This window comes from Sturnira hondurensis, unplaced genomic scaffold (assembly GCF_014824575.4).
Source record: "Sturnira hondurensis isolate 20B ecotype Veracruz unplaced genomic scaffold, ASM1482457v3 Scaffold0022566, whole genome shotgun sequence".
Lineage (NCBI taxonomy): Eukaryota > Metazoa > Chordata > Mammalia > Chiroptera > Phyllostomidae > Sturnira > Sturnira hondurensis.
Window position 1 is genome coordinate 18006097 of NW_028095197.1, and position 22595 is coordinate 18028691.

Below are 22595 nucleotides of genomic sequence, written 5' to 3' on the forward strand. Positions count from 1 at the left end.
AGTGGTACAAAGAGATTGACTTAGAAAGTCCTCAGTGTCATCACAACATAAAAATCAATAAATAGAGCCTTCGTTTAGTCCATGCCGAGTGCAGCCTCCTCACCTTGACACTTTGTTGCCTTGACAACTCCGACTAATCTTTATGCTTCTGTTCTGCATCTCTTTTACATGTCTGCACCATTCTCCACACGGCTGCCAGTGCGGTCTTTCTAGAACAGAGCTAATCTACTCACTCCCTTAAAACAAACAAGAAACTTCAATGCCTTCCTGTTGCCTTCAGGACCCAGCTGAAACTCACTGTGTCACTTAAGAGCCATCACACCCTGGGCCTTCCCCTCCCCATTACTCCCTCCCCATTATTCACACACAGAACCATCCAGTCCTGCAGAGGTCCTCACTCACTCCCTTGAATCTCCGTGCACATTTCTGCCTCAGAGCCCTTTTAGAAGGCCCCCAGACCCCTCTCTGCCTCGATGCTCTTTTTCTCAGCCTTCAAAATCCTACTGAAATGTTCCAAGCCCGGAAGGCCCCGCCCCGCCCTCTCCCTGAGCTGAGTTAGTCAAGCTCTGGTCTTTGCATTCCCACAGGGTTTCGGACTTGCAGTTTGCGTTCTACTGAGCACTGTTTTGTGACTGTTTATACACCTGCTTTCTCCATCCGATGATGACTTTCCCAAGAGTAGAGGCTGAGCAACCGTCACTGTATCAGCTCAGCACATGCTTGATAAGCAGTTAATGTACGATCTGGAATATTTGAAACCTCCGTTCCAAGGCCCGAGAGACCCAAACGCTGCGGTTCCCGCTCCAGCCGGCTGGGCCAGGAAGCACCCCTCCATTTCGGCCAGCCAGGCGCCTGGTCTGTGAGCCTAGTGTACCTTGACCCAAAGCCCTGATGGTAGCCCTGGGCTCCTGAGGGGAAGGAGCAGGGCTTGGTAGCTGCGTCTTTGAGAACATGTGGGGGAACAATAGCAGGAAGCGGCCAAGCGGGAAACAATCAGCAGGCACAGCCCATGTGGAGGAGCTTCCTGATTGGCTTGATTTGCTGGGAGTAGGAACTCTTAGAATAACTTTGGGATTATCCCAGGGGGATGACACATTTCTCCACTAAGGAGGAGCTGTCCTCTGGTCATGCCATGCATGGAAAACATGATTAGGAAAAAAATAAATAAAAGAGAGAACCTAAGAGGAAATTCCCTTTAGGATGATCTGTTTGGGTTACCGAGCCTCCCAGCCCCTGCACCCGCTCCCCAAGCCAGCCTCCTTCTGAATGTCAACTTCAGGCACAGCTGAGCTGTCACCTGTCCCTTCCAGATGGGTGGCATTCTCCCCTCTGGGGCTTAAAGGCCAGAGGGACTGTTTAGCCTTTGGTGGCCTGTCCAGTCAGCTCCTGGAAGCCCAGGCCATAGCCACAGGCAGGGGATGCTCCCTCTCAGAACCACTTCCTGTGGGTTGAGCACCTGCTGTGCACAAAGCACTCTTGTAGGCACAGTGGGGACCACAGAGATACACAGGATACTCTTTCTACTCTCGCAGAGCAGTGACTTCCAAACCATGTTTTGTTCTGTGCAAAAGCTGAACTGAGTCAGGGATGTTGTGGGAGGGGCTCCCAGTCCACTCACACCTCAACCACAGCAATATTTGATCAAGATGTTTGCAGAAGAAAATTCTGCGCTGGAAAGAGGAAATACTGAAAATCTTTGGAGTTGGAGCAGTTTCATTTGCTCTTGGAAGGGGGCAGCACAGGGAGGTATAATGTCCTAGGCTCCAGCAACAGGAGAACCTGGGGTTACATCCCAGGGCTGCTGGGTCACAAGACACCTAACTCTCTCAACCTCAGGTCTGCCATCTATCAAGCATGGATTATATAGTACCAGTTACTCTGCAGATTTCAGAGACTGAGTAATATTTGCATGGCTTTTAGCAGATTGTATAATATCTAATAGTAAATACCCAATAAATACTAGCTGATGTTTACCACTATGACTGTTGGACATTAAATAATTTTATTTGATGAATAACTTATTTTAAGATACTAACTCAAGTATCTGGAATGCTCCATCAGTCTCCCCAGAGTAATCTCCAGTGTGGACCACGGGCAAACATGCTGTCCCCAAGGTGGGCATTTATAAAAGCAGCCTCTGAAGCTGTGTGGATGTGCGCGAGCACACATGCGCAGAGGCAAGGGGAAACTCTAACTCAGCAGGAAAGCTATCGCAGAGTGCTGTATTTAGGCACAGACAATGAGTAAATAGGGATCTGGGAAAGAGGAATGCACCACGTAAACAATTTTCACAATTAGCAATGAAAGCCCAGATGCTTCCTGTGTGAAAGGGTGAACTCGAACGAGAGTCACAGGGTGGAATGGAGTAAATGTTGAGACTGTCCATCCTGCTGGCCCAATTCCCGCATATCTGCGTGTCCTCCACCTGTGCTTTTATTTAGGTGACCCCTAGAGTAAATAGCAACAGTGCGTTACACACACACAAATGCACACACACAGGGGGTCAGGTGAAATTACGTATCTGAGATATTTGGGGAAAAGAGTGAGAAGTCTGAAAAAGATAGCAGTTACTTTTGGCATTACCTGATCTCCAAGAAAACAAGGAATACAAGTTTCTTTTTAATCTGTTCTTTTTACTAAGTCCAGAGTTGCCATAATGTGAATTTGTTTATTTTAAGAATTATATTTGGCTGAAGGAATTGTGTCAAAGGGTCTGTCTTTGAGGCTTCTTCCAAATGAGAAACAATTTATGCATTCACTGAAATAGCCATTTACTCACCAACATTTCTTGGGGGCTTTAAATGAGCCAGGTTCCTTATTAGAAGCAAGCTAGGTAGATGCTTTATCCTTCGAAGAAAGTTAAAGAAGAGATGGCTGTTAACCTCAAGAGATCTGCAAATCCATAAACAAGTGATTAAAATACAATGGGATAAAATTGGTGGTGCACTATACCTACAGGAGATATGGCCTCAAGAAGGAAGGGCACCTTCATGAGAAAGGTATCAGTGGTGGCTTCCAGAAAGGCAGAGTACCTAAGGAGATTTTTAAAGAATGAGTACGTAGGAGATGGAAATGAGAGAGAACCAGGGCAATCCAGGCAGAAGGGGAGGTATGAGCAAAGGCATTTAGGCAAGAAAGACCACTCTGTGTGCAGGGACCTACAAGGAGCTCGTTGTTCCTGGAGGTAAATGAGAGCCTAGAAGTGTGTCAGATTAAGGAGCTTAAAGCATAGACTCTGGGGGCAGGGTTTTCAGCAGGGGAGTGCAATTATGGTCTGTCCAGGCACAATCTGGATTTGAGGGTGATGAGTTTGGATAGAGGTAAAGCAAGCAATTAATTAGAAGTTTGCTGTGGGCATTTAGGAGAAATAAACAGAGAGCCTGTACAAGGATGAAGAAGAAGAGATATTTAAGAAATTTGGGGGTAAGTTGGCAGGACTTAGAGGGTAATATAGGTATGGTGATTCTCAGAGAGGGGCAAGTGAGAGGCCAAAGTAACATCATGTTTCCATCTTAAGCAGAATGGATTGGTGATGGTGTCAAAAACAGAGCTAAAGAATGTCGGAGGGAGGGGCAGCTTTGTGCAGAACAATGAGCTTGGTCTTGGATATGTTGAATTTGAGGTATCTGTGGAGCATCCAGGTGGGGACGCTGAAAATACAATGGTAGGTAGAAGCTGGAGTTCAGGGAAGAAATGGAAGATACAGGTTGGGAGATGTCAGCGTGAAGGTGGGAATTAAAGCTCAAGGCTGAGCATGATGAGCCAGGGTAAAATGTGGAATAAGAAAAACAGTGAACCAAATGAACATTTGATGGGATAGTATAGAGAAGCCCGTGTTGAGAATATGGTATCATGGGCTCCAAAGGGAAGAAGGAGCGGTCTAAAATGTTTTTTAAAATGAAATCAGTACACTATTCATACTGAACAGTCTCCATTAGACTTGGTAGGTATGGACTTCCACAAGACCACATACAACAGAGTGGCCAGGCAGAACGCAGAGTGGGGTAAGCCAGGGGGTGTCTGGGTTGTGAGGGTGTTGAGACAACAAGAGGCAAATGCTGTTGGGGAAATCTGGAAGAGAGATTCAACAGGAACTTGAACAGGATGCAGGGTCAAGAGAAGTTCACCTATTTTTAGTGTGAGAGAATTGATTCTTTTTTGTGGACTGAAAGGAAGGAGGCATCTTGGAGACAGACTAAAGCTCCAGGGAAGAGGGGGAAATTGATAGAGTACCATCCCAGAGGACTCGGCGCAAGTTCAGGTGCACAGGTGGAGGCATTGGCCTTCAGGGGAGTGTCTGAGTCAGAGGCTGGAGCTAAGAAGGCTGGATGAGACTTTCTTCCTATAAAAAGAGACATTTCTTGGGAAGGGTTTAAGCTTCTGAGAAGTGCACTGTTTGAAAGGAGATGATCTCACTTTCATGGAATCAAAACCCTTCATAATGAAACAGAGTCAAACAAGAATCACACTTCAAGGAATCAATGCTTAGTGTAAGCTTAGAAATGATTTCCTGTAGCAGCAATCAACTTGCCCAGATTCTGAGGGTACGAACCATGCGATTCCAGATGGGATAAATAACAAGAAAAGAAGAGAGGGGCTGGTTTCCAGGGGCTAAGGATAATTTATGCAGAGAGAAATTTTCATTCATATGTATTTGGGATTACATTTGATTGAACCCATATTGGTAATGAAAAGTGCTACTATGTCCCAGCCGTATATTTAGATAAAGATATAAATCAATCTAATTTTTTCCTCAAGAAGTATATAAATTAGTATATTTTGAGGCAAAGTAGCAAAACCAAGCCAAGATTTGAAAAATTACACTTAGCCCTGGCTGGTGTAGCTCAGTGGATTGAGCACAGGCCTGCGAACCAAAGGATCGCGGTTTGGTTCCCAGTCAGAGCACATGGCTGGGTTGCGGGCCAGTTCCTGGCAGGGGACACATGAAAGGCAACCGTACATTGACATTTCTCTCCCTCTCTCCTTCCCTTCCCCTCCAAAGATAAAGAAAATTTAAAATAAAATAAAATAAAATAAAAATTACACTTAATCTTACCACTTCCAAGCTAGTTTTACTATAGCATCCTTTAAAAGTGTGTTGTTGCTTTAGCTTGCTTTTCAGTTTTTCAACAAATACACACAGGGAAGTATATGAGATACAGTAGTAAAGTAAAAATATAGCTCTGTCTCTCAATAAGCCTATACTTGGGAGAGGAGTATCCCAGGTGCCTACGAGGACTAAAAATGCTGTGGCAATTTGGGAGGAGGGAACACCTGAGGCTGAGGAGACTTAAGGAAAACATCTTTACTAAACAGACAAGCGTTCCATTGTGTCTTCATTAGTGGGTGTATTATGTAGGTGTATTAGTGGGTGTAGATGGAGTTGGAAGTGGTGGGTCTTTCCTGGCTTTTTCAGGGAACTCGAGCCATCTGTTTGGGCTGGAAAACAGGAGAAGGTGTAAGCCTTGGAAAGGGGTTAGAGCAGAGCATGGAGGGTGTGAACTTCCAGTTTAAGCAGTCAAATGAAATTCGGGAAGGAGGTGGTGGAGAGGAGGGAAAGGATATGAGCTGTATTTTAGGAATCCTTAAAGGGACCATTCTCTCCTCTGCCATGTTGCTTGCTGTCTTAGTGATGACGTGGGGGTGGGAATGAAATGAGCTTGAGTTTCCACTGCCCACTTTGCAGTCAAGGAAGATCCTATTCTTTCATAAGGAGAAGTGGAAATCCTCTGTTTATTTAAGGGCTGATAACTTGTTTGTTTTCTCAGTAAAATACCGACCGATCCGCAGTGATTCCTGATATACTCATCTGAATAAAAGGAAGCTGTTGCCTTGCAAATTGAGTCACAAACGAAAAATATTTTGGGGGTGTCATAGAAACAAATGCGCTGTCTTTCTGAAATAATGGAAAGTGAATTTTGTAGCATCTGTTTGTAAGAGGACAAACATTATTCTTCCCAAATGCTCTATCTACAATATAGAGATGTTAAAACAGAGATCTAGAGATAGAGATACTCAGAGAGAGAGAAGGCTAAATATTCAAATGCTTGCAGGGAGGGGTCAGAGAATGAGGTGTCAGGCAGAAGTGGGGACCCAGGCCGCAGGGACTAATGGGGCAGCTTCAGAACCCTGCCTTGGGAGTGACTCTCCCAGGAGTACTCCCCATTCTTGGGCCACTCCTCAAAGGAGGCAGATTACTGGGCCAGAGTTCAGTTAATCTCGGATAGTTATATTTCCACTCCTTGGCCAGGGGAAATATATGATCAATAGTCCTCTGATCAATAGTTTCACCAAACCCACAAAGAACTCCAGAGAGATTGTTTCCAGGTGGAGGAGCTAGATTTTGGTCCCCAAAGGAAAGTGATGGGGGTTCTGGGCAGGCAAAATCAACAGCTACCTTAGCCTCTGTCACCACACTCACTTCTGAACCAGATGTACAGAGTCTTCTGCTGCCGCTATGTAAGTGAAACTTCAATATTATGGGTGAGCTCCATATTAAGTCTCGGGCATAGGAGTGATTAGCCCACTGCACTGCAAGGCTGGACAGGTATTTAAAGCCTGTGGACAGTCCAATCTTGGCTCTTTCTGATGTTAATTTAGCTGGCAAAGGCTCTGAGGGTCAGATCCACCCAAACATCCCAGTCACAGCACACAAAATATCTGCTACGACAGGGAATGGCTGGACCTGTGCAAAGATAAGGAGCTTCCCTGCTGAGATTGGAGATGGGGCAGGGCTTTGAGGTGAGATGGAGGTAAAGCGCAGCTCCACCCCCGCCCCCCCAGCCCTGTTTATAAGAGCTGATGAGTGCTACTGAATTCCAGACTTCACAGTTGCTCGTTTTTGCTTCTGCTTCTGCTGAGTCATTCCTGCAGCTCTGGGCTGTGATTAACTGCGGCCCTGTATTCTCAGCATATTTCTAAGAGCGTTCGTGCAAAATTGAACAACATGTGGCAGATGTCCTGCCTTAATTAGGATTAGAAGTAGATATAAGTAACAGAGACCCTCACAGCAACAGTAGCTTCAAGAAGGTGTTAATTCTCCCTGGAGTAAAAATCCATCAGTAGGCAGTCAAGAGCTGTTCTCTGTGAATTCTCAGGAGCCCAGGCTTCTTCCAGCTTATCCCTTTCCTGTTTTCGTCCTCAGAGCCCAAAGTGGCAGCTAGAGTTCTACCTGCACTCCTGTGCGTTTCAGGTAGAAGGATGAAGGAAGGGCTGAAAAAAAAAGATCTAAAGAAGGTTCTAGAAGCTGGCCCACAATGCTTTTATGTATTATATAACCCTTTGGACAGCGTGGCTGCAGAAGATGCTGAGAAATGTGGACATTATTTTGTGTGGCCACACGCCTAGCTCACCCTTGGGGATCGTGGTGCTGTGAACGAAGGGGAAGGTGGGAACTGATGGACGGTTGGTGGTCTCTTCCACATTCCCTCCTGCTGGATGCATACAGATGCGGGCAACTCTCCTCTCCCTGGAGAAGCAAACCTTCCGGAAGTTCTTGTTTTGGTAGGTTGGCCAGTCGGGCACCCCACTTGACTGCTCAATTATGAAATTACAGTTCCAGAGGAAAGAACAAGTCTGAATTCAGCACCTCTGGCCTGGCTGTCAGCATCTCCTTCCTTCTGGGAGAATACACTGAGACTTGAATGCGTGTCTGCTGAGCTCTTCACAGGTGACATGTGTAACCCCAGCCCACATCCCTCAGTAGTGAGGAAAGTCGTCAACGCTTGCTCCAGTGTCAGGAGTAGACTAGTCTTGCTCAGAGTTTGCTCAGAAATATACTTAAGGGGCTGAGGATTTTGTGAACATTCCTTTACTACGCCTCTGGCTTTAGGTTTCAGTCGGTGTTGAATTCACTCCATGAGGAAGCTGAAAGTCCCTCTTCCTCTTGATCATCCCACCCCTTTTCTTTTTCACTCTTTCTCCCTCCCCCCAGTTCCAATCCTGGACCCCAGTTCACACTACCAAGGCTCCCTACTAGGTAGTGAGTTCATACTGGGTCTTCCCATGTCCAAGAATGGAGATCCTACAAGTCCTGGTGTTTGCTAAACTTGACCTCTGTACTCCCAAGGGGTAGAACTCAGACAGTTGGCAAAAGCTACAGTGAAATGCACTTTGCCTGAATCTGTAAGCAAGCATTCTCATGGCCAGTGCTATTCAGAGAGGGAATGGGCCGCCTTGGGAGGTGGTGAGTTTCCCGTGGGTGGAGGATTTCAAGCAGAGGTAGGGTGACTGTTGGGTGGAGTACAGTTCAGGGGCTTCGTGTTTCTGAAAAACAATTAGATTAAGTGGCTTCCACTTCTAGCCTGACCTTCTGTGGTTCTATGAGCACACTATACATCTTTGAGGAAATAAGGGGCGAAAGGAGTGGTCATAGGGAGGTATTTGAAAGTAGTGGCAAAAAAATAAAAAATACAGCCCTGGTTGGTGTAGCTCAGTGGATTGAGCATGGGCCTGTGAAGCAAAGGTTGCTGGTTTGATTCCCAGTAAGGGCACATGCATGGGTTGCAGGCCAGTTCCCCAGTAGGGGACACATATGAGGCAACCACACATTGATGTTTCTCCCCCACTCTCTCTCCTTCCCTTCCCCTCTATCTAAAAATAAATAAATAAAATATTTAAAAAAATAAAAAATATGATAGTTGATCTCTAGTGCCAGGACTCAAATCCTGGTCCCCACTTATCCTTGTGACCCTGGGCAAATCAGTGACTTCTCTGCATCTTGATTCTTTTATCTATGTGATGAGAGTTAAAAGTTTTCTTAATTCATAGAATATTATAAAGGTTAAGTCTCAGAATGCATGTAAACTATTTAGAACAGTACCAAGCACACAGTAAGCACTCAGTAATCCTAGTCATATTTTTGCTGCTACTATACAAGCAATATATACATAACAAAAACAATATTAAAATTACTATTATAATTAATATTGCCATTATTGATGGAGAAGGAAAATGAAGCACACCTGAGTTCACAGACAAAGCCCTCTCCCAAAAAACCCAGTATGACTATTGAAAACCCAGTCTGTATTAGTCTGTACTCATTTGGATTCGACTGAGAGAAGCCTACACACAGAAAATATGTATTAGCCCCCTAGGTAAAATGGCTAAAAGTGTTCACATAGCAGAGGATCATGGGAGGCAGTAGGTGGAGAATCAGCGGCCCAGGGTCTCTCTCAGTCAGCCTCTCTTGTTCTCCTCTCTCTTTGTTTGAGCCTTGTTTTCTCCCACTGTGGAGGAGGGAAGGCAGGCTCCCAGCAGGGCCAGGAAGGCCAGGTATTTCTGGTCCAGGTAAGGCACAGCGGAATGAACGCACACAGTGAGCTAGGGTGGTAAGGGACAGGAAGGGCCAGGATCTCTCAGAGGCAACGAACTGAGTGGTGCCATCTGGAGGGTTCAGCATGCAGTGATTCGAAAGGCCATGCAAGGCCACATGCCCCTGGGTGAGAGTAGGGACACAGGATATTCTTGGCCTGGGCCCATGTGGTCTCCTCTGCCCAACACATTTTCTCCTCTTTTCCACCTGGCAAATGCATTCTTCAAGGCCCAGCTGACGTATCACCTACTCAGTCAAGCTCTTCTCACCACCTTGTATCAGCAGGAAACTGCATTCATCTGTGATCACAACGGTGGCTTAACAAGAAACCTGCAGCCAACAACCCAGACCTGGTGCAGTCACTCCCAGATGCCACTGAGAACCCAGGCAATTCCTCTCTTCCTGCACACTCGGCCATCCTTAGCATACTCTTGCCCCCATGGACGCCAGATTGCTGTTTCTTCCTTATGGTAGGCCGAGTGATGGACCCTCAAAGATGTCCACATCCTAATCCCCAGAAGCTGCAAATACTGGCAAAGGGGCATTAAAATTATGATGGAATTAAGGTCTTCCAATAGTTGGCTTCAAAATAGGGAGCTTATTATCCCGGATTATCCTGGTGGGCCCCGTGCAATCGTAAGGGTCCTTAAAGTGGAAGAGGGAAGCAACAGAAGAGAGTAGACGGAGGTGGGGCTGGGGAAGATGGTCAGAGAGATGCACCATTGCTGCTTTGAAAATGAAGGAACGGGGCCATCAGGCAGAGTATGTGGGCAGCCTCTGGGAGCTAGAAAAGCAAGGAAACACATTCTCCCCTAGAGCCTCCAGAAGGGAACACAACCCTGCCAACTCCTTGATTTTAGTCTGGTAACACCCACGTCAGACTTATGACCACAGAACTGTGACATGGTAAGTGTACATCGTTGTAGGCCACTGAATTTGTGGTCCTTGTTGTAGCAGCAATTGGAAACTAATCCATCGCTCTAGCACCAGATCCCTGCAGGTAGGAAGAAGGGAAGGGACAAAAGGCAAATGCCACTGAAGTCAACCCTCTCCTCTTAAGGAGCTTTTCCAGAAGTCTCCCCCAGCAGTTTTTACTTACATCTCATTGGTCAGAGCTATCCTGTGGCCACCCTTCTCTGTAATGGGAGCTGGGATGGGGACATTTTCAGCTGAGCACATTGCCACCCAGCAAAATAAGGATTCTGTTAGCATGGAGGAAGGGGAGGGTCGATACCAGGCAGGCAACTTGGAGTCCTGCCACACTCCCAGGCAGAGCCGATGCTTCCACAACACATCCTTCTTTCCTTTACGATGGCTCTTTTTGGGTTGCAGTATAATTCGTGTATTTAACTGGCTGTCCTCTTCACTTGACCAAGAACGCTCATGCGCAAACACTGTGGTTGATTTAGCTCCCTGTCCCTGATGCTCAACAGAGAGAGGTGTTTGCAAAACGCTGGAGGGATGGGTGTGTAAATGGAATTTGAAACGAGAGAATGATCGATGCACTTCCTAGAGCCATAGGTGCTTTGTGTTTCCTGTGTGGAAGGTCTCCTGGGGTTAGGTAGACTTTATAAGACCATTCGGCCATGCTTGCAACTTCATCTCCAGTAGATTAAACCTGCACAGCTGCAGTGTGTCACCTTTCCTCACCACCTATTACAGTCTGCTGTTTGCTCAGAAGAGGCAGAGCAGGCCGGTCAGAGGCTTTTATGTGCACCTGTCTCAGCCTAACGAGTCTCTATTAACCTTGTGTATAAATTACCCTTCCTGCCCATTCTTTATTTTTAGCTCAGCAATATCCTACTTGGCTCCTCCAGGGAAGACTGCATTGGATTTCGCTCGTGAAACTACAAAACAGTGGCGTGTTAGCCTTGCTGGAATGACTCTTATTAACCCATGACACTATTTTTTGGGGATGCTCCTTAGGAAGACTTGGGTTTCCCAAAGAAGAATAGTGACTTGGGCCATCCAGTGCCATTAGGACCTGACCCAAGCCCACATCAGTGTTTGTAGAGAAATCTGTCCATTGGTCTGAGTTGCTTAGACTTATACACACTGTTGATTTCCTGCATTCATTTCCTTTGGGAGAAACTTAGTTGTTCTTATCTCAAAAGTCTAGTTTCGTTGCTTTTTTCTTCCCTCTCTCTCTCTCTGTGTCTCTGTCTCTCTGTTCCTTCTCAGTTACCCAGTATCTTGACCCAAATCTTTAGCACTTGAACTATATAGCTGAGAGCCCTGAAACCCATAGGGCTGGGACAGTGGGGCATCGGGTCACAGAGAATTCTTAACCACTCAGGGCAGCTTCACCAGGAGAAGCAAGTTACTTGGAGTCAGCTGAGGTTTTTTTCAAGTAAACAGCAATCTTATTGATTTTAGAGTCCCCTGTAGTGCCTTTCTCCCTCCCAAGTCCAGCCAAACACACTTCATAAATATCGGTTTGATTGACTGCGAATCCATGTTGCAGTGTACCCATTTAACCTCTCATTTGCCATGAGAAGCTGAGGCCCTGGCCCCCTTCCTACGCCACAGCCTGTGAAGGATTTTTAAAGTGGGCACATGTTGAACAAAGTTTTTTTTTCCAATTTTTTTATTTAATTATTTTTCAAGTACAGTTTTCTGACTATTACTCCCATCCTATCCCACCCCTCATGCTCCCCCCTCCCTCCCATTTCCACCCTTCTCAGTTGTTGTCCATGTGTCCTTTATATTTGTTCCTCTAAATCCCTCCCCTATTTCCCCTGAAATTCCCTCCCCTCTCCCCTCTGGTCACTGTCAGCCTGTTCTCTATTTCAGTGTCTTTGGTTATATTTTGCTTGCTTGTTTGCTTTGTTGTTTAGCTTCCTGTTAGAGGTGAGATCATATGGTATTTGTTCTTCAACACCTGGCTTATTTCACTCAGCATAATGCTTTCCAGTTCCATCCATGTTGTTGCAAAAGGTAGGAGCTCCTTCTTTCTTTCTGTGGCATAGAATTCCATTGTGTATGTGTACCATAGTTTTTTGATCCATTTATTTACTGACAGGCACCTAGGTTGCTTCCAACTCTTGGCTATTGTAAATTGTGCTGCTATGCACATTGGGGTGCATAGGTTCTTTGGGATTGGTGTTGTAGGGTTCTTAGGATACAATCCCAGCAGTGGAATTGCTGGGTCAAAAGGCAAGTCCAATTTTAGTTTTCTGAGAAAATTCCATACTGTTTTCCATAATGGTTGTACCAGTCTGCAATCCCACCAACAGTGGTGAACAAAGTTAAAATCACCCAATATTACATTACCCAGAGACAATTGCTACTGATACCTTCCTATTTTCTCAATTTCAATCCTCATGAAGGGCTGCTCTGTATGATTCCAGATTTTTCTGAGGGTCGGGGGAGTGGGGCAAGGGTAGCTTATATTTTTCCAATCTTTAATCTTTGAGTGTTACTGGTGTATTTATGTATCTATCTATATACAGTTAGGATATATATACACACACATATATATATCATATAATTGGGATACATACATATATATAATATACATCCCTATAATAGACCATTTGAGCTGTATCAGCTGTTGTCACAATAGCACTTTATGACAAAATACTCTCACACTCAGTGGTTTCACACAACAGTCATTTATTCCTGTTCGTACTTCTGTGAATATTGCTGACTTAGCCTGGGCTCAGCTGAGTAGCCCTGATGTGAAGTACAGGTCCAAAGGGGCGTGGCTCCTGGCTCTAGGTTGGGCTGCGGTCCACTGCCCATGTGTTCTTTCAGGGCCCCAGGCTGAAGGGACAGCAGTCACCCAGAGAGGCTCTTCAGTGTTGTTGGCAGAGGCACAAGAGGACAAGCCCAATCAGCAAACACATTGCAAGCCTCTGCTCATGTTGTGTCTGCTAACATCGCATTGACTAAAGCAGGTCACACTGCTGAGCCCAAAGTCAAGGGGCAGGGAAGTAGGTCTGCACACCATGAGGCCAAAGCAAATCATGCAGCTGAGACCAACATCAGTGGGTCAGCATATATACTCTTTCAATGGTGGTGAGGGAGGAAGGGAAGGAATATGTTGGAGAGTAGCAGAATCTGTCCAAATACCTGCTGAGGTCCTCTGTCCATTGAGATTCAGATGGCATCTTCTCAGAATCCTCTTGGCCAGGACTATCATTCAGTATTCCAGGAAACTTCTAGCCCAGAACTCCTTTACCCATTGAATTAGTGCTGGATCATTCAACTATTTCGTGTGTGTTACCCCTATTGTGCATTCATATCTCTTTTCTAGTTTTCCCCCAAAATCATTTTCATAGATGTGTGTAGAAGATTTTGCTGAACATTTGCAGTGGCAAAGGAGTTTATGTCTTCCTCTTTAATATCTGTGTTGCTTGCCCCCCCTACTTCTCTACATCCTATTTGCCCCCCAGCCCACACGCAGCCTCTCCTAAGCCAAAGCTTGCAGAAGACTTTGCCCTGGTTTCAGAAACCCTGAAGGTCTCACCTTGGTGGAACCATGGCTTTTTGCAGCTTGGTTCAGCTCCTTTCATTCATTCAACATACTTGTATTGAGCATTTGTGCTCTCTCCATGAAGAATTTATAATCTGGTAGAGAAAATGAATAATTTACATATGTTCCAGCGCATAAAGTTTCTAGAGTTACTAAACCTCAGCCCTATTGATATCTGGGGTCAGATAATTCTTTGTTGTGGGGTTGTCCTGTGCATTGCAGGATATTTAGCAATGTCTCTGATCTCTCCCCACTAGATGACAGTAGCATCCACTCCAGTCTCCTTGAATTACAGCCAACTGAAGTACCTCCAGACATTCCCAAGTACCTCCTGGGGGACACAAAGTCACCTTGGTTGAGAACTACTCCTCTAACATACAGTAGACTTGAAAAGACCTCTGGCAAACCAAATTAATGTGCTCATAAATGCTCAGAGGAGATGATGTTATTTCCTGGTGGTGAATCTGTGAAAGCCTCATGGGGTGGATGGTATCTGAGCAGAGACTTAAAAATGGATAGGGTTTTGTGATGGGTTTCTTGGAGGAGGGAAAAATGTGAGGCACAAATGGGAGAATAAGGAGTAGCTCTGTTTGATGAATGTGTAAGTGAAATGGGCATGTTGGTAAGGGTGGAGGCCATGTAGGTACTGGCCTTCCAGTACCTAGGGCCTTATAAGTAAGTGTAAAGACTTCACTTTTACTGTGAGTGAAATGGTAAACATATCTGAAACTGTATTCATTTGGAGGCATGCCATTTTGCATAGGGTTTTGTCTGCATAACACAAAGTAATTGCTGCAAAGTCTCATCCATCCGGAAGCTATTTTTTTCTGATGTCCAGGAAGGAAACAGAAAAGGTCTTAGGGGGTACGGCGCATCCCTGTGTAAGTCCATGCCTATATCTCAGTGTTGCTCACCCCTCCGAAGACCTCACTCTGCACTCTTAACTTTAGGTCTTAGACTGGCAGACTTGGTTAGCCTGTTCCCAGCAGCAGATTGGCAGATGGAAAGGGAAGTCAGGGAGGGAGAGGACTAATACAGGCAGGCACAGACCTGGCAGCAAAGCTTTTAGCGTGACGCAGGGGAAAGAGACCACCAAAGCAAAATCGAATGAATGCATGAGCAAATAAATTCAGATCAAATATTTCAGGAGGCACAATAGTCCACAGTCCTTTTGGCAGGGAACGTCCATCCCTTCGTAACCCCAGAGGCGTTGCTGCATGACACTGCCAGCCCAGTATGCCAGCACACTCAAAGTTTAACAAAGCAGGAATACGTGATCTACTGCTGTAGAGCCCAGATGATAAGAGTTTAGCACAATGGTTAAGCGCAGGGTCTAGAGTTAGCCAGGGTGTCTAACCCTTGCTTTGAGGCTCTGCCCCAGTAGACTAATTCTTTGTCAAGCCTCAATGATCTCATCTGTTAAATAAAATAAGCCATGTGAAGGCTTAGCTCAGTTCCTGGCACAGACCGAGTGCTCAATAAAAGTTAATTTATTACTATCATTTCACTGAAAGAATGCAGCTGCTGAGACTTCCCCCATATTATAACTGTCGCTGCTGTTCTGGAATATTCCCAGAGTCTCCCAGGCAGCGCTGAAATTTCCCTTTCAGGAACTATATATATTTCATGGCTGTGAAAACTGAGGAAAGTTCCAGAAGAGTGGGGGCTATTGTGTCCATCCAATGCATCTCCCTCTTTTGGTAGGTTGAGAAAAATGATAGCAGGCTTGCAAGGGTAGTGACCACCAGCCCTTTCTCAGTGGTCGTAAGATGCACTCTTCACCCTTTGGCCGACCTGATAGAAGAACAGTTACCCCGAGACAGCTAGGAGAATACAAAGCTGTTTCCCTTCAGACCTAATATCCTCTGCTGTGTAAAAATGTCTGCCTTGGAGTTAAGAACGCTCACACTGAGCTGGAGGGGAGACAGCAGCGCGTATCGCAGAGCAGCGGCAGTGCACCAGTGGCTGTGGGTCCGGGTGGTTTTCCTTGGACCAGCTTCTGCTCGGTGGCTGAGCTGAAAACACAGGATGCTCTGTAGTGTAGAACCTTGGCCTGGGACCTCAGCATAAGGTAAAACGGAGCCCGGCAGGAAGCCACCCCCCTGGGAAGGAGTTGCTCTCTGGCCCCACGATGGCAGGACAATAAAGCAACCTGTCCTCTGTTTGTGTGTTTTCCAGGCTGGAGCAGGAAATCCAAGCGCTAGAAAGTGAAGAGTCCCAGATATCGGCCAAAGAACAAATCATCCTAGAGAAATTAAAGGAGACAGAAAAATCCTTCAAGGACTTTCAGAAGGTAAAGGGGACAAATGGGATTTATCTGAATTATACCCACGGGGGAGTGAGCACCAGCCAAATGGTGCCGAGTGGAGAAAAGTCCAGTTGCTGTTGATGACGAGGCTGAGCCACGCAGTCTGGGAACAAGGGGTGGGTGTGTGAGGCCAGCGCCATCTCTGAAGCTGAGAGTGGCCCGGCTTCTGGGACCACCTGGCCTGCAGGGGAGGCGCGGAGAAGGGTCATTAAATTAATCCCATCCACCCACTGTCCAAACTGTCTATATGTCTAATACCTGAAAAGTCATCTTCTACTGGACTCTAGAATCTGGAAACCAATTCTTATTAAGTGGCTTTAATTTAAGTCTTTCTTTTATAAAAAGGCCAGAGGCGAGGCAAGAACATATCAAACGGACATGAATTTGAAAAACAAAGTGTCAATACATGAGATTTTACCGTGGAGGGAAACTAGGGGATCACGTAGCAAAGAGGAGAGAGAGCCCATAAAGCCAGTAGGCTCTGAATGCCTCAGGACCTTGTGTCTATTTCATAACTCCTGCTTCCTCAAGTACCCATCAGCCATGGGAAACCAATCTAAGCAAATTCATTTTAAGATCGGATTTCCCGATATCACTTCCCCAACACAACCAAGGGTATTTGCTGGATCATCAAAATAAATCTCTACCGGGAGGAAGTTGGTAGAAGGTGGGAATGGTAAACCTTTCCCTGAAATTTTAGGATCCCAAAAATTTTCCAGAAGGAAAGAGAGCACTGGGTTTGCCCATCACAGTGGAAATGGAGGCCTGGGCCTAGGGGAGAAAGACGGGTTGAAAGAAGGAGGGACGGTGGCCCTGCCTGTGTGGTAATGCTCTGCCCTGCTTTTGTTTCCACAGAGCTTCTCCAATACGGATGGAGGTAAGTGTCAGCGCTCTCTGCCCATAGATTAACGTGTTCATCCTGGTCAGCTTAGCTTCACTAACACAGGCTCACCAGGAGACGTGGTGTGTCGGTTTGCGAGGGCGTCAGGAAGAGAGAGCCGCACTGTTCCCAGGGCACGAAGGAGGCCCACACAGCCCGAGCCTTCTCTGCCTCTCTGCTTCAAGGACTGTCTCTCGACTCCCTGTTTCTAGTCTCATACAGCTGACCTGGCTCTTCCCTTTCCTATTCGTTCTCCAAAGCTCCAAATTTGGATCCTCCTTGAAAGGTGATTCGCAAAGAGGGTCAACACCAGGAGATCTTGGGCTGGAAAGAGCTCACTCGTCCTGGCAGTTATCCTAGGTCTCCAGGTCACAGCACACATCAGAAGGCTGTTATCTGGTGTTTAGGAAACCTTTCGAAGGCCTCTGTTTTTTCTTTGATTCAGGAAACTTCAGTTTCTCCAGCCTTTTAGGGAGGCGGGGCTGGGCAGCACCTTCCTCCCTGAGGGGCGTAGTTGGCCTAAGCACATGAGATGTGGGAACAGTGGGAGCCAGGCCCTGGCTTCCCGTCCCCATCCTGGCAGGAGGGGCCTTCCCCCTGCTCTCCCTCCCCTTCCATGGCCTACTCCACCCCCTGCCATCCGCTCTCCTTACCTAGGGCTGTGGGGATGAACTTGGAATTGTGCGCCTCTCGTTCTTAACCTTGTTCCCCGGATCTTAGTTAGCTGCAAACTCAGGAAAACCACTCAGTTCTCACTTTCACTCTGGCCCTCAGCTAGACTTGCTGCAGAATGTCAGACTTGTCAGAAGGATCAGATCCCACCTGCTCACCGGGTTATTATAATCAAGTCCACCTCTCAACTGGAAGATAATCAGGAGCCAGAATAAGACTTGACATCAGTGTTTTCCCACTGTCATTTGGAAATACATGGGAAGAGATTTTACAATGCAGAGATAGGTAATGGGTTTGGGTAATGGATGAGCCAAGAGCTTGCACTAAGGCTAATTCTGAGTTCGGGGCAGGGCAGGGTGGGAGTATTATTTTGTTTGTTTGTTTTTTTACCCCCAGCCAGTGAAAGGCCGAGGATCTGGATTTTGGCTTTCCGGGTAATCTTTGGGAAGGTGTTAAATTAAACCTCGGTGCATGTGGGCAGCGAGAGGTCACGGCTAAGCCAGCAGACTCTAGGAGGAGTACCTATGACAGTTCTGGAAACTTCTCTAGGGTGTGGCCAAATCAGGGCCAAATCAGATCTTTGCTTTGGAGGTGGAGCACCATCTGAGGATGTGGCCTTGCCCGTTTTCGGGAACTGGAGGGCAGCCTGGGAAAGCTGTGGCGCCAGGGAAGACCTGTGGCCATGCACACAGTCAGCAACAGTGCAGTAAATGCCAGGCGGGGATGGGGTTTGGGACATGGACCCCAGACATCCACACACTAGAAAGGTGCACCCTGACCTTTTATGTTTTCACTTTTTTTCTCTTTCCTCAAACTTCTCCTGGACTTCTCTCTAATTAGGGACGGGAAGGAGCCTGTCTGTCGTGTCCCTGAAAGTCTGTGCAGGGTGTAGTGACCACATGTCCTAGGACATGCTAATGAGCAAAATGAAGCCCCATTGTAAACTCTGGCCACCACCTCTTCCGTTTTCACTCTGAGCTTCCCTCATTTCCTCCTGCGTCACTTCCCACTGTTTCCGTCTGTTCGCCTGAGCAGTTCATACAGGTGGCGAGAAACCCGGTCATACCTAAAGAGACATACCTAATGGTCATGCCTGCGGAGAAACCACCTTTATGACTCTGTCCTCTGTCACTTGTTGACCAGATGGGTGACCTCGGAGTTCAGAGGATGCAGAAGTCTCCGGGTCCCAGGACATGGCCAGGGAAATGTTTCTGTGGTCTTGCCTGTCACCGTGTATTGTGATTCCTGCCATCACTGGTTATAACTTAGTTGGGGGAGGGGGAGGCTTTCCATCACACCATGTCTACTGGCGAAACAAGAAGTCCGAAGGGGGACACGCGTCCTTCCGAGAATGTGGTCGCTGTTCGGGTCATTCCGTGGTCTGAGGGGAAAAACTGAAGCACGCCCAGTAAGGAACTGTGAAATGTCGGGGGACTTTCTCATTCTCTACTTTCCAAGGCCCCTTTGACTTCAAAGTTGCCAAGACTGTCTTAGAATCAATCAACGGTTGTTACTTAAGAACGAACATAAAATTATAGAACAGTAATAATACTTTAAGAAAAATACCCAACTTCTGAAACACACTGACTATGGAATCCAGGGCCAACTAAGATTATGTAGCTGGGCAAGAGGTGGCAGATAATTAGCAGAAGCAGCTGGGGTTTAATGAGGTGCCAAGGAGACGGCTGCTGGCATGTGCGTGGGTCATGACCCCATGTCAGGTGCCCTGTGCCTGTCACCCTATGCGTGTCAGTGGAAATACAGGCCCTGTACTGCTGCATCGCCAGTGGCTTTTGCTCCCATGGTAGTCCCGGCAATCAAGAGCAATGTATTCCAATCACGAGCAGAATTTCCCGGCCATAAGCCTTCTTAACCCCCCTCGCTTCCTCCCTCCCCCATCTGCACACTTGTGATACGGCAGCATCTTCATTGGTTGGGTGAGTTGCCTTTACTGCCTTAAATAGGCACAGTGTCCTGTGTGACTATAAATCGCATACAGTTTCTAGTGCTAGCTCTGTGCTTTACCCGTGGAGGAGCTGGTGTGACACCCGTGGCCAGAACTGGGAAGGGGAAAATGCCCTGGCCCCATCTCGGTCCTCGCCGTGGCACTGGTCATCTTCGGTTCCCACCCCATGCCAGTCTGTGGCGGCCTGGAGCCTTCCCCACGGCAACGCTTTCATCCCAGTTGTTGGGGAGTCTCAGTGTGTCTTCAGGTTGCCCAGAATTCCCACTTCAGGAGGGTTTTTATCACCTGGCTTTGGCTACTTACATTCTTCATAGCTACAGTAAAAATTCTAGCCGTGCTGGAATTCCTGAAAAGCACTTCCCTTACGTTGCTGCCCGGGGACTACGCACCGCCTTCTCCGACAGTGGGGAGAATAATGGTAGGCTACCCAGACTCGGGCCGCAAGAGGGCAATGTACTGACGGAGCCAAATGAAACATTTTTCCCATGGATGCTGTTGGCTGTTCCTTGTGTTGGTCTATCAGACACCTCCTGGCTGTATAACCTTAGGAGTTACTGCCTAATGATATACTGAGGGGGCTGCCCTGCTTTCTCCCTCATGCCCTGCCCCTTGCCACTCCCTCATCTCAGCAGAAGCCATGTAGCCCCAGCCCTCCAAGAACCGTAGTCCTCAAGCCGTCCGTCAGTGAACGCTGGGCGAAGGTCACTCCGCCACCCTCCCACCTCGGGCAGGGCACTGCCTCCTGGGGAAAGCTGAGACAGAAACACTAGGAATCACATGCTGTTTCGGGTGCAGAGTCCTCTGGCTGTGAGTGGCTTTTGTTTCCAGCTACTAAAACTTTTAGTATGCAGAGGCGCCCTAGAAACTCTATATTTAGCATAGAATGTACTAGACATATATGTGACTGCTCTGTGAGTTCTCACCTGGTCTTAATGGCTTGAGCTTCCACCTCGCTGAAATGAATGCGGGGAGTCAGATTTACCGACAAGCCATTCCGCAGAGGTAGGAAAACCTCAGTGAAACTCACAAGTTCTGCAAATCTGCTCTGGTCGTCTCTTGTGCCCTACACTGTTCCTCTAACCCCAGATTGCTGCCCCATTCTTCCCCTGGACCATTGTTAGCAGTCTACCCTACCCCTCAGGACCGGCTTACCCAAAGCTGCCGCTCCATCCGGTTCTGCCTTGTTATGGTTTAGGGCCCAGACCCTTCCCACAGTGAGAAGAGGGTCTGCAACCTAAGTTCAGGAACACTAGCAGGGCAGTTCAACGTAGAAAGTAACATGCAACTTCAGACATGTGGCTGCCCCTGGGGCCCTGGCTCAAAGGCAAGCCCATCTTCAGGGGCACACCAGGCGGCTTCAACGGCCATCTCCCAGCCCACCCTCTGAAAGGCTCCACCTTCCTCCTTGCTATGAAGGGTCTTTAACCCCATCCTCCCAGTCCAAGGTGCAAGCTCCAGCCTCCATAGGCCACTGAAAGAACCAGCAGCCTGAGCCTCACTCCAACCTAAGGCCTGCCCACCTGCATGCTCCTGGTTCCGTTCCTTCTTCCTAAATGGTGAATGGGGGAACATCTGCTCTCTTAGAGAAACGCTGCTCCGTCCTCATTCACAGAGTGCATTCTTTGCGCTCAGAACCAAATGGTCTAATACCAGTACAGTCTGGAGTGTTCAGAAGCACACGTGAGTCAGCAATGTTCTAGTCTAGAAACTGAACAGATCCTAATCCTAACGTTGTGTCTGTTCGTGGCCCTGTCCAACATGAAATCACAAGAAGAAAACAGAAAGCCGCTAAAACGAAGGTGGTGTCAACAGGGATACGGAGGATGGAAGAGGTGTGAAGGAGGCAGAGGATAGGGGACAGGCTGGACTCTGGCAGGGGGCGTGCAGGGGGCTGCCCAGGCCCCTGGGGTGAACTGGGGAAGCAGCAGATGTGGGAAGATGAGTTCACCTTGGGCCTGTAGAGTTTGAGGTGGTTGTGGGATAGTCAGGGAAGATGTGCAGTAAGAATCGAGAGGTAATTACCGGTGAGTGATTGCCATTCCAGGATCTGGGAGCATCGTTATGACGCAGGAAGGAATCACATCACCTAGAGCCCAGCTTTCTAGGATGTTCTTGCCTTGGCTTTTCCACTGCTCTCTGGGGCACACACAGATTCTCCCCCTTGTCCCATCCCAGTGGCTTCCGCCTCTCCTCTGACACTTCAGCACCTGCTGCCGTTTATGCTCTCCAGGGTCTCACCTCCCTGGGTGGGCTTGTGAGGGTATTTTCCCAAACACAGCTAGTATCCCTCTTTTGCCCTGTTTCCTGCAACTGAGCTAATGGTGAGTTCACTGTGGGGTTGCTATTTGGAATGTCAGGGTTTTCTGGCTGAAACAACAGTGTTGAAATCATGTGATAAATTCTAGAATTTTTTTTAAAGCGTGTAAAACTGGCCTTCTGAACGAATCAGGCACTAAAGCTGTATTTCCAGTTCAGCATAGGCAGTCGGTCCCACCAAGCTGATAAGGGCTCCCACTGGCCCATGTCATTTCCCTGCCCTGAACTCACTGTACTCTTAGAATCTAGAGCTTTCTGATGAATCTTTTAATACATAGAGCAGACCTGGGCTTGAGCTCTCTGGCCAGGATCCCTCCTGCCTCAGCTACTCTGCTGATGACCCGCCACTGGGCAAATGCTTGTCTTTGTTTACCCTGATCCTCTCTCCCCCCGGCCACCTCGGAGCTCCATTATGTAGGGCAGACAAGCTGCTGCCTCGGCAATGAACCCATTGGGCCTCCTGACACTGTGCCTAATTGTATTCCCTGTTCTCTGCTACCAGATGCAGTAAATTGCATTTCCTCCCAGCTCCCCGACCTGCCAATCCTCTATTCCCGAACAGCAGAGCCGGCACCTGGGCAGGACGGGACCAGCAGAGCAGCTGGTAAGTCCTGGGGAGCTAATTTGGCTTTGATGCCAGGACTGGCCATGGGGCTTGTATTT

The 22595-nt window shown here is 47.4% G+C and overlaps 1 protein-coding gene across 5 annotated transcripts in view; it reads left to right on the top strand.

The window, feature by feature from the left end:
- PALM2AKAP2 (PALM2 and AKAP2 fusion) overlaps positions 1-22595 on the top strand; it is a 307652-nt gene that overhangs the window by 102661 nt on the left and 182396 nt on the right. For 3 of the 5 annotated variants that reach the window (XM_037036072.1, XM_037036074.1, XM_037036075.1), the window contains exons 4-6: positions 15969-16083; positions 16954-16975; positions 22435-22536. In XM_037036072.1, coding sequence (XP_036891967.1) covers positions 15969-16083; positions 16954-16975; positions 22435-22536 — 239 coding nt within the window. The remainder of the gene's footprint in view (positions 1-15968; positions 16084-16953; positions 16976-22434; positions 22537-22595) is intronic. The other 2 variants (XM_037036073.1, XM_037036076.1) reach the window with 1 other exon arrangement.